The sequence below is a fragment of the Macrosteles quadrilineatus genome, unplaced genomic scaffold (assembly GCF_028750875.1).
Source record: "Macrosteles quadrilineatus isolate MER2022 unplaced genomic scaffold, UCM_ALF_1.0 Scaffold_1__1_contigs__length_201487025, whole genome shotgun sequence".
Taxonomy (NCBI): Eukaryota; Metazoa; Arthropoda; class Insecta; order Hemiptera; family Cicadellidae; genus Macrosteles; species Macrosteles quadrilineatus.
In genome coordinates this window covers 130,774,113-130,786,831 of record NW_026542594.1, presented here as the reverse complement: position 1 = coordinate 130,786,831, position 12,719 = coordinate 130,774,113, and the positions used below count along the sequence as shown (strand labels likewise).

General features: G+C 34.1%; 1 protein-coding gene across 1 annotated transcript in view; it reads left to right on the top strand.

The window, feature by feature from the left end:
- LOC128985025 (aspartate aminotransferase, cytoplasmic) overlaps positions 1-12,719 on the top strand; it is a 136,492-nt gene that overhangs the window by 22,856 nt on the left and 100,917 nt on the right. The window contains exon 2 of the mRNA XM_054404403.1: positions 7,576-7,757. Coding sequence (XP_054260378.1) covers positions 7,576-7,757 — 182 coding nt within the window. The remainder of the gene's footprint in view (positions 1-7,575; positions 7,758-12,719) is intronic.

Below are 12,719 nucleotides of genomic sequence, written 5' to 3'. Positions count from 1 at the left end.
ATAGATTCCCTATTTTAAAACGGTTAAATTTAACAAGTACTAGGTTTACTGCTATGGGGAGAGTAATAAAGCGTGTATTTATGTTAAATATCATAAGCTTAATATGAAATAAATAAATTTGCCAAGTTTGATCAAAATATATCCATAAATAAGCAAACTGCAACAATTTTATTTTCCTCCATAAGAATAACATGGGAATTTTAAATTTAATATTAACTTTTATTATTTATCTCAATAACCGTTAGAGATAGAGCAAACCTTGTAATATAAAAAAGATGTATTTTTAGACGTTCTTTAACTTTTGTAATTACAAAAATTCTCTAATACCAATAGTTTGTGAAATATTGTCAAAAAAGTGAAAATTGGCCGCCATTTTCCAAGATGGCGGCTGAAGCACAGCCGGGATTTATGGGGACTTTTGATATTTTATTTATTTAGGCTTACTAAACAACTGTGCAAAGTTTCCACTTAGTCCGAATTTGTTAGGTCGAATGGCAGTTTTATCCCTAAAATTCTTGGACTATGACCATCAGATACCACAAGTAACTGAGGTTTGTTTTTCGCTGATTCATTTTGAGTTGTCACAATATTCAACATTGACTTTTTTTGCTTTTTTTAATGTTTTTGTCTTTGTCTTGGAGTTTAAATTAGCAGCAGGAGAAACAGGTTTCTGGTTCAGTATTTCGATTTCTTCATCAGAGCTATCAGATAACAAATCAAATCTATTTTCAGTGGGCAAAGAAAAAGCTGAGTTGAATTTGTTGGGTGAATACTTTGTCTTGTTTCTCGGGGTCAAATAACCTTCTTTGGTTGAGATTGTCGATTTTAATTCTTGAATGACTTTGTTAAGCTGTATAATCGAAATTTCCTTTTCGCTTAGTTGGTCTTCAAGCTTTTGTATTTTTACAAAGCATTCTTCTTTCAACATGTTGGAGAAAGAGCTTGCATCTTTTTCATTTTTTGTTTGAGTTCCCATATTGATAAGTGTTTTGGGGGTCAGATAACATAAATCTTCTTTATTATCCTCTAATTTAGTCTTTAGCTCCCTAATCAGTTTATCTCTCATGTCTATTTCATTCTTTAAGTTTTCATTTTTCTTCTTAAGTTTGCAAATTTCATCGATTAGTTCTCCATTTTCTTGTTCAGCAACTCGCAGAGAAGTTTCAGCCCTAACTTTCTCAAATTTTAGCTGGTTGTTTTTCTCAGAAATTTCAATTATACTAGTTTCTAGAACATCATCCAAGTTTTCAATCTCTGGATTATGATAGAAAATCTCCTCTTCACAATCGGCACAGTGTTTGTCAGCTTCCTTGACTGCATTTTCTAATGAAGGTTTCATTATCTCGGGCATTTTTGTTGTTTTGTAGTTGACATAGTTACAAATATTATTCTCACTACACACACCAAATTCATCAGTTCCAAAGAATTTTACATGAATCTTTTTCCCATCAATTTTTGTTATGTATGCAGGCCAAGGCTGGTAACCTCTTACTTTTGCAAACACTTTATCATTTACTTTGAACATTATTTTTAAATCTAGTAAATGTATTGCTGTAAATGTATTGTAAATAAGTAAATGTATTAGAACTTTAAGTAAAACTGAAAATAAAAATCCTCTTCTTAAGAAAAATTGAAAAGATTTGTAAATAAAATAAAAATTCTAGATAATTAATCTCTTTAATGTGTAACCAGATAAAATCTATAATGTTAATAATTATAATATTAATTATAATATTATAATATTAATAATATCTATTAATTAATAAACAATGTTAAAAAAGTGTGTTGGATGGCCACCTATACTGGCCGGACGAGCTAATGGGGGAGTACGACCTGTGAGGCACTGCGCCGTGTAACCATGACAAGCTGATATAGAACGTAGCCGTGTCCAGCAGGGCTGGCCATTCAAGTTGAGAAGCACTTTTATAAAATTTCTATGAGACCACAAAGGGTTAATTACGGGAAATTCTGACCTGGGTATAATCCTCCTGAAGGTAACTTGTATACTAAAAAAGTAGTATTTAAGGAAGAAAGTACTTTTGTTATTAAAAAATTGTTCTTTAGTGTTAAGTTTTAAAAGGGTTTTCTACAAAACATTGGGAGTTTTTCAAGCAGCAATTTATGTCCTTCAAATATGCTCCATATTGGTTTTATATAATAAATTTTGTTTATTAAATATGTTTAAAAATATTTAAAAATAGCTATAACATATTTGAAAACTTATTATTATACTAAATATAAGACAACAGCTAGGAAATTGCTGGATTGCTTCCCTTTCTAAGGCTTTATGGGGGAGTGAGCTGGCCTAGTGGTTAGGCGGTACTGTAGTCCCTGAGATCCCGGGTTCGATCCCCGCCAAGTCACCAATGGATTTTATCTAAGTGATAATGCATTAACCCCTAGGTCTAGCCTGAAGTAATGTGAAAAACAACCCCAGGCTCGTGCCTAGCGTCCTAGAAAAAAAAGGCTTTATTACTGTATTTTATTTTCGACATAGACACGATGAATCTATTATTCTAATTCCGTAAGGAATTTCTTGTGCACAGCAAAACTCTTTTATTTATGAACCGATTTTGATGATTAAGGTGTCAAATTAAAGGGAATTCTCTGTAGAAGTCATTGAATAACTTTTGTCACGCTCAGTTCGATGTGCTTTGCTCCAGTGGACTTTAAAGTTTTCATGTATTTTAAATATAGAAGTCAAAATTTGATTACCTAACATATGATTCATTTCTTAAAAGAAAACACCTGTCTTCATAAAAATAGCCTGTTTCCCTTCTGTCATTTTAATATTTACTTTTTCTGTTTACCTATCAGTTTACTTTCAAATACAATGATAACTTATGAGATGGGATAGTTTATTTATGCAGTTTCATTCATAGGGAGTAACAACCAGTCTATTTAATTATGTGATTGTATTTTATTTTCATATAATGGTGTGTTTAATTTTTTCATAGATATTTTTATGTGTTGTGTTTTCCAATTTTTAATTTTGATATCATAAAATTCAACCTAGAAGAAACAATCCCGTGTTTGCGATTCGGCAACATATTAACAACAGAGATGGTATGATAATAAATCGTGAAAAGCTACCTATGTTGGTTTTTGAAATTCAAAGAAATGTTATGTGACCGTGTGATTATTTTTTTCATATTGCACGGACAGATGCTGTCACAAAACAGACTATTTTGACTTAGGAGATCCAAGCGTACAGATTTAAATTGTCAATAAAATTAAATGATTCAGTCTCAGTCTCCGGAATAAAATCCAATAGTAACGAAGCTAAATATTTGTAAAATAATATTATAGGATGAAGCTTCTATGTCCAATAAGTATGCTTTATCGTCTGCAGAATGATTACTGCGACATATCGCCAGAAGAGAAGGCCAAGCAAAGCCTTTTGGTGGAATGGTTTTGGAGGTAATTTCCGGCAATTAGCTACCATAGTCTCTGGTGCGAGTCGCTGTGAAATGGTAGAAAATGCAATAATTATATCACCTTTATGGTCAATGTTTAAAAATGTTTCACTTGCTAAAAACATGAGAGCAAATCCAAGGGAATCAATATTTGCTGAATATCTTTTACGAATAAGGAATGGCAAGAGAGCTACCTTAATGGTCTTGGTGAGACATTGATAAGTCTTCCACCACAATGTTTTGCGAATAAAAATATCATTGACGAAATCTTCAGTGAAGGATTCTCTTAAGTTGCTTAAAAAAGACAAAAATCATGCAATAATTTAACCAAAGAATGAACATGGTGACCAAATTAATAATAAAATAGCTAAGCCACTAAATAATGACAGTAGAGTTTACTACTCAGTGGACACTTTGATTCAAGAAGAGGAAGACCGGTTACATGTCCCTGATTAATTTCTCCACACTTTAGCACCAAGTGGTTATGTCTCACAAGTTATGTTTATAAAAGGGTGGAATTGTAATTTTACTAAGAAATTTAAATCCATAAAAAGGTTAATGGAACCAGAATAATGGTGAAAGAGATTAATGACAAAGTCTTAAGTATGAAAATGATTACTGCAAGTTCGGCAGGAAAGCGAGTATTATTATTCCAATTAAGTTTAGAATCGTCAGAGGGAAATTTTCTCCTGAAATTCAAACATCTGCAGTTCCAATGCCAAATTGCATTTGCCATGACCATCACAAAAATTCAAGGACAGACACTTGAAAAAGTTGGTCTTATCTGACAAAGCCCTGCTTTCAACATGGGGCATTGTACGTACCGCGCTTTTGATTATCTAAAAATAATGGTGAAAAACAACGAAACCGAGGTCTTCTGGTTAAAGACGTTATTAGAGTGTTTGCGAAAAAAAATCATATATAAGAGTTTCACCTTTAACATGCCAAAAGTAAGATGTAAATGTTAACTGTTCTCTCAGGCAGTATTGGGTACTCTGTTAAAACACTACTATTGAGTATTGACTTTTGAATTATTATGTAGTGACAAGATAAAATTGTATTTAAATTATTAAAATGACATTTAAATGCAGTTAATATTATTAACTGGAAACAACTAGTTTGTTTTCTAAATTCATATGTTATTTTGCTATTATGTTATAGTTGAGCCGCATGGGATCACTAGTTTCCATATATCAGATTTTCTCCAAGAATCATAGTATTTTTGTTTAGAGGTTCAATTCAGTAATTTTACAGTACTAGTCATTTTGTGAAAAGGTTATGAGATGTTACAAGAACAAAACTTAACCCTTCAACCTAGGCTGATTGATAAATTATTTAGATTGAAATAGTATATTTCATTACTAGGACCGAAAGTGGCATTTTCCGTCGCGCGCCCAAGTTTTTGTGTGAGGCGAAGCCGAACACAGGGAACCTTAATTTCACGTGCGAGGCGAAGCCGAGTATGTGAGAGCTATTTTCACGTACGAGGCGAAGCCGAGGACGGGAATAATGGAGCAAGTGCCGGATAATAACTTTCGGTACGAGTTATGAACGATACTTTTCATCACGACGCAAAAATACACAAACACAGAATAGCAGACCTCAGTATATTAAAACAATTTGATTTCTCAATTAATTTGATTGAACATCAAAATAAAATAAAATCTTCTAAAAAGAAACCTACGTATATTTCTCAATAAATTTGGTTTAAACATCAAAATAAAAGAATAAACACAACTTTTAAAAATACATACAGCTGATTAAAATCATTAAGTTAAACCGTAACAAAACACTGGCGCGCGTAGTGAATAAATGGAGAACTAATTGAGAGCGAGGGAAAGTAAATTTAGAGCGAGGGAAAATCAGCTGATCGATTTTCCCTCGCCCTAAATTAGAGCTTGGGAAACGACTACTTTCATTGATATCAGCTGTTATCGAAAATAGTTACTTTCGTTAAGGAGTGATGAAAAAGATTTTACTTGGGAATATATTAAATTCATGAGTTTAAAACCCTCTGGGGCCATAACCTTAAGGGGAAAGCGTATTAAGTGTGGAATTAACTCTAAAACTCATGAATATCAAATTAAATTGAGACAGAATAGAAAACTAGTGTTTAATTGAATCAAGTAAAAACAGAAAGGCAATAATCAAATATAAAAACATAAACATATATGACTTAAATACAAATAATAGTCACATGCTTGCTTATATACATATCATGAGTGAAAGTCCAACAAGACAAAGCTAGGCCTATTTTGTATTCAAGAAAGACATCGATATTATTATAAATTTTGTAGCCACACTGAACTTGCGTCATACTTTATGGCGCTTGAACAGGGACACACGTTGTACTCCGATGAAGGCAAGTCATCGGTGTTTCGTGTAGTGCTCAAAATGGAGGCGAGGATGGTAGCAAACCAGACCCTCAACAATGACAATTAACCCTAGCAGTGGCCAATGTTAGAAGTGGGGAATGGCCAACCCATTTTGGCGATTTTGCAGACTTTTTTTGAAAATTTGTAAAAATTCAACCATACAAGTAAACCTAGCCAACCTTATATTCATTTTGCTCGTAAAGAATAGGAGAATGTAGAAATAGTAATGTAATAGACAGTGTATTTTTTTATTTTTTCGGTAAAGTGAAATAGATAGAATTTATTTTTTAATTTCAAAAGCAGCCTCGTTAAAATTTTTTCTACAGATTTTTTATGGGAAATTCATTATAAACATTTTGTAGACAATCTAATTCCCTACATAGAAATATATAACAAGTTAGAAAAATATTTTTTTATAAGTTTTTGGGACAAAATATAGTAACAAACGGAGAACCGAAAAAATTGAAAACCGTGCAGTGTTAGTTTGTGTTGTAAAAAGTTATATAATATATTTGTATACATGTTTGTAAAGCTAATAAAGTAAGGAATCCAAAAAAAATCATAAAGTTTATGATAAAAATAATTTTTATTTATAAATAAAATAATGTTTTTGTATTTTAGCAATTTTGCAAGGAAAAATTCATAGTATATAGTAAAAAACTTTTGTACCAAATGTTTTTACTTCAAACCAACATAATCATCTTGTAGTGTAATCAATTACCTAAATAAAGATGTATAACACATTGGGTAACAAGTTTTGTTTTTACGAGTTAGGGGCATAATAATATAAATAAACAGAACATCGCAAAATACAACCGCAAGAAAAATACAACCTTTTATAAACAAAATTTCACACTATTCATTAAATATTCATGCATAATAAAAGGCATGAAGATTACTGTTATATACACACACATACACGTTTCTCTAACAATAAAAAATAATAACAAATTTAGTAATAAATCATGGATAAAACGAGAGCGAAAACTCACCGACAACAACACGCAATGGCGAATACAAGGCACTTTGTGTATGAGACCTTGACAGTAGTGACACACTTTCGTCATCTTACTGAGAGAAAACGGAAATAACCCTGAGCGCAGGGCTGCCACTATCACAAGCTACATTTCTTCCTCTTCAAAATGACATATTATATGACTATTAATAATAACTTACAGTGTATGTAATTCGTATTTTCCATGGTTGGCCATTTGTTATAAATTCCAAAAACAGCTGTTTTCATAAAATCGTACCTATTGTGCAATCAATATTTCTTTTCTAAATATCAATACCACAATGAAGATAAAATCAATGGTTATCCAGTGTTATCCAGTGGTACCACCCGCAACATCCCAAGACAAAAATTACCCGAGCAGGGTAATACCAAACAAGTCGTGTTTTGACAGTTCCCAAGTGTCGGCTGCAAAAGTCGTGCCGCGCTAAAAATTCATTTGATTTCTAATTGTCGTGACATTGTTAAATACCTGCTACAGGGTTTGTTTATATAATAAAATGAAAGTTCAGAATGTGATCTTTCGAATGGTATAAATATTGTTCATATCAGAGTTAATTATAAGCGGTTTTTTCACCGTTAAAAAAAATTTGGCCTATACTAGCGTATTACGCTCGTTGGCCACTGCTAGGGTTAACATTGATGTGTTGCAGAGCTTATTGCACAGATGAAGACAAGCCATGAGTGTTTACTGTAGTGCACAAAATGGAGACTTTAGGTGGTGGCGAACCAGACTTTCAACAAATTGACAATAAATATTGATATGTTGCAGCATACCGCACAGATGAAGGCAAGCCATGGGTTCTGCCTGTAGTGCGCAAAATGGAGGCTAGGCTGGCAGCAGACCAGTCTCTCAACAAAGAATATCTTCCAGTTCTGGGACTGGAGGCTGCTGCAACAGCTGCTACTGCTATGCTGCTTGGTGAAAATAGTCCCTCAATCCTTGAGGGCAGGGTCTGTATGAGTACTGACCATTACTGTTTTTATTTTGTTGTTCTGTTTATATTAAATTTTAATGTCTTTAAATAAATAAATAAATAAATAAGGTCTTTATTTGCAAGCGTTCATCAAAGTACAAACTCTGTTTTTCATGACAACTTTTGTCAAATTAAGTAAATAAAACAATACAATAGTCTATTCATAAAATCAAAAATAAAATTATCTATACAGTTTAGGTAAACATTTCATTTACACATTTCTTAAACCTATTACAACTGTACTCTTTTAAAGTGGGTTGCAAAGCATTGTATTTTTTTGGGCCAAAGAAACTAAACCCCTTCTTCCCCGTTTCCAGTTTTGTCTTTGGCAAGTGCAACAGGCTGTCCTGTCGAGTACTGTATTCACTTATTTCATGTCTAAATATGTACCAACTTTTTCCTAAGGTATTCAGGTTTTCCCGTCTGAAGAACTTTGTGGACCAGATTTACAGTTTTTTTTTTTTTTTTAGTCAGAGTACCCCATGATTGACAACACCTTGGCACTCAATCTGTGCTCACTAGTGTGATCAAATTTTTTCAATTTGTAGACAAATCTAAGCACTCTGTTCTGCAGCCGGGTAAGGATCATCAGATTTTCCTGAGTAAGGCAACAGGAAAAAGCAGGAAGAGCATAGTATATAACAGGAAAAATGGTTGGGCGGACAATTTCCAACTTAGAAAGTTCTGGCAAAATTGAGCTTAGTCTGCGAAGAGTTTTCAAATGTATTGTTACTGTTTTACAGATAGCTTTGACATGGTGAGAAAAATCAAGTTGTGAATCGAGAGTGACACCAAGAATCTTAAGAATATTACTTAAAATCAGTGGTTTTCCATCAACAAAGATACACTGTTCAACACAACTATTCACTGAGTGGGCACCAGAAGATGGCCTATCTACAAGCAAGACAGAACACTTACTGGAGTTCAATAGCAAACCATGGTCATTCGACCATCTATTTACACTATCTAAATCATTGTTGATACAACGAATAGTCTTAGCTGTTTCTGAGGGCTTATAAGAAATTAGCAGTTGGAAATCATCGGCATAAGAGTGTAAAGAACAGTGACTCAATTTTCTTTCAAATCTGCAGTGTGTATAAGGAATAGAATAGGCCCCAAGCAACTGCCTTGAGGAACACCGACAAACCTTGGAAGTGCTGACGAGAACTGTCCATTAACCTTTGTACATTGAGTACGCCCGGTCAAGTACGATGAAAACCACCTCACTGAGATGTCGTTAAACTGATAAAACCTCAGCTTTGCAAGAAGCAACTCGAAATTTACCGAATCAAACTCCTCTAAAGTTATTTGCAAAGGATCAATACCATTTTTTAAGTTCCTAATGTTTTGATGAAATAATTTTAGTTTCTCTTTGTGTTTAACAGAACGACTTATCAGTTATCACGTTATCATTTGCGATTTCTGGAGTAAGTAGTTTAAAGGATCAGCCGGTGTGTCAGTTTTTAAGAAACCATCTAGATTACTAGAATCGCCATCTTTATTACTACTATTTTCACAAATACTAAAGACCACTTTACTTTCACTGCTCTGCTTTTTCACTACACTCACAACACCAACACCAGAGGGAGGAATACTTTGTGCAATATGCTGATGTGTAGATGTTGCTGGCAGGCTCCTCTCCGATTCATTTGGGACATTTGCTTCAACATCTGATAGCAAACGGTGAAGAACTGGTTCCTCAATTGGGGGCAGGACTTGAAAGACAGTTGGCTCAAAATTTTCTTCCAGATTTGTTGTTGAACAACATAACAGCCTGTCTTGATCTTCAGAGGTAGCCATATGTGCAGTATATGAAGATGTTGTTTTGTCCGGGGTCTGAGTGGGGTTGTCAGGATTCTTCATGATTGAGCTTTGATGCTTTGATGAAGAAGGTGCTGGAAGTGTTGGAAAATCTGTCACTGATGTTATTAAGGGTGCTGTTCTTTGCTGATTATGCTGGTCTGAAATTGCCCTTTCTAAACGATTTACAAGCTCTAGGTGACTAAAACCGTTGTTAAAAAACTCTTTTTGAATTTTCCTTGCAAATGACAATCTTAACCAAAGCCCCAGTTTTCTGTTGAAATTTGATCAGATTTGTCATAAAACGCTCCGGGGAAACTTGATCTCGGACGCAGCCCATGGGTGAGCAGATTAGTTGGCAGAACTGCTTTTGTTTAAAGTCTTTTATTAGACTTGCAAAGGCCAGATCATAGTCTGTTAAGCTTGGTTTAAGATTATACTTTGGTTTCGTTACTAAACCATACACTAAACCATACTGTGTCCTGAAAATCACTTGAAGTTTTCAATTTGTTTATTTTTGAGTAAAAATCTGTTATTTTACTTTAGCTTTCTTGGTAATGTGTGATTAATGATATTATATACAGTTAAAATTAGGCTAGAAAAACATGTACCTCTCTACATACTGGAAAGTAAGTACTTTAATTAGTAAATATCAAACTACTTTAAAAATAAAGTGTAAGATTGATTATTCAGTAACTAGAATAGTACTTCACCAATGTTTTTACTGCATGCAAGTCCAATTTAACTTTGTAATTCACTAAATACTTTAAAATGTTAAATCCATATCACTGAAACATGTACCATCACAAACCTGTCAAAATTTTTTAAGCAATAATTGCAATAATTGCTCGGCCACAACCTTTTCCAGTATTTTGGACATAACAGGGAGGATTGAAATAGGTTGGAAGTCAGAAACCAAAGAAGGGTTTAGGGTTTTTGGGAGAGGAACTACCACGCTCTGCTTCCAACTAGAAGGAAAACTTCCAGTGCTCAGTGATACATTGATCAAATGAGTAATTGCTCCAATACAAAAAGGGCTCAAACCTCTGATCATTTTTATTGATATTCCATCCACCCCAAATGCAGTACTTGTGATACTGTTCATCATATCCTTTACCTTACTTTCTGAAACAGGAGAAAAAGTAAATGGTGATTTTATCCCTGCACATTTATTGCTGCTAATGAATCTCAGTGTTTCGGTGCTCACAGTCTTGCTACAACCCATAGTTGAGAAATAATGGTTTAAATCTTCTAGTCCAACAGAATGGTCTTTTGCTTCAACAGAGCTCATTACACCTCCAGCTCGTAAAGTGGCCCAAAATGTCTTAGGCTGTTTTGTATTCAAATTCTCAGAAAAATAATTTCTCTTAGCTAATCTTATGGCCACATTTAGTGCATTGCGGGCTCTGCAGTAAGCATTTCTTGAAGTCTGTGTTTTCACAGTCATGTAGTTATTTTTACATTTATTCTTTTTATTTGTAAGATATTTTACATTTGAATCTCTCCAAGGTGATTTCTTTCTGGTTATCCTTTTTCTCACCATGGGGGCACATTCGTCAAACACTTGAATTATATTTGTTGTTATTACATTAGCAATGTCGTTGACGTTGTGCTGTGTCTTGACGTTATCCCAGTATATATTGGAAGCAACGTCAATGAACTTATCGCCATCAAAATCTCTGAAATTTCAATATGTAATAAACTTTGCTTTGCTTTCAGGCTTATTGTATGGTACATCACAGTAAGTCAGCTTGTGGTCAGTGATCCGTTTTCCATTGTGAGTAAAAATGTTGGAAGTATCAACTATTCCTACTTCTAGATTGTGAGCTTTGTCAACAATTATTAAGTCAATCAGAGAGGATGAGCTTCCTGTAACACGTGTGGGCTCTTTAATGATCTCAGCAAGGCCCATTTATTGAAGAATTCTCAAGATATTTTACATCTGCCCTATTTTTGTCTAGAAGATTCACATTCAAATCACCCAGTAAAATCACTGAATCCACATTTGGTGACTCATCGATGTAAAGAGCGTGGATTAAGGAACTCAAGGTTGAGTAAGGAACGTCTGGAGGTTTGTATGCAATGCAGATGAGATGCTTCAAACCTTTGAGATTAACAACACCACTGAGATATTCAATACGGTTGTCAACATTTTGAAGACAAACACGAACAAAATTGATTCCTTGCTTTACATAGAGAGCTACACCTCCACCACCATCTCCAAAATTATTGGGCCTATCGCTGCGATGAAGAGAATAGAAAGGAACATCATAAACATGAGAGGGGGTCTCCGGAGATAACCATGACTCCGTGATTCCCATCAGGTCAAACTGGAAATCATCCACTACGCAACATAGCTCTTCAAAGCCTGTATTTAGAGATCTAATATTTACATGTGCTACTCTACAACCATTGGTAGAGCCACGTTGTCGTTTCCCGACGGGTTACTACTCAAAGAAGGGAGAACTGGGTCGTCAGTATGTGATACCTGAGGCCTGGAACACACGCCTTTTGGCTCAGCAGAAACAGCTTCGTGAATTATTTTCAATGAATGAAAGATGAAATTACCAAAACAGTAGTTCCCCTTTCGATTCAAGTGAGTTCCGTCACCTGCTAGATGATGCTATTGAACCACAGCGCTAGTGTCAAGGAACTCAACATTGAAATTATTACACATCAACATCAGCTGTTCATTAAAGTAGAAGAGGGCTTTCTGACTTTAATGTTTTAATTTCCCCAAAATATGGCTAATATAATTTATTACAAGAAAATGATACTGTATTGGCAGTATAATCATAATGGAGACAAGGAAATAGTGCAGTATTAACCAACAAGTAAACAATGAGCATTCATTTATGAGCTCTGTAAAAAAATTGTACCATAAAGCGGAGAGCGATTGCTGATAACAGCAATTAAGGGGAGTTTGGGATTTTCCAGGCACTGTTTCTAACAACGCAGATTTTATTAGCAATGATATGAATTTAAAAAATGTTGCCTTAACCCTAGAACGGCCAAACAACTTTTTTAGTCGTTTGCTACAGACTTTTTTTCTGACATATATTTGTAACTGATAATATTCAGTAATCACAAAAAAGATTATAGCATTGGAAAGACAATTAAAATAAATGACCTACAATTT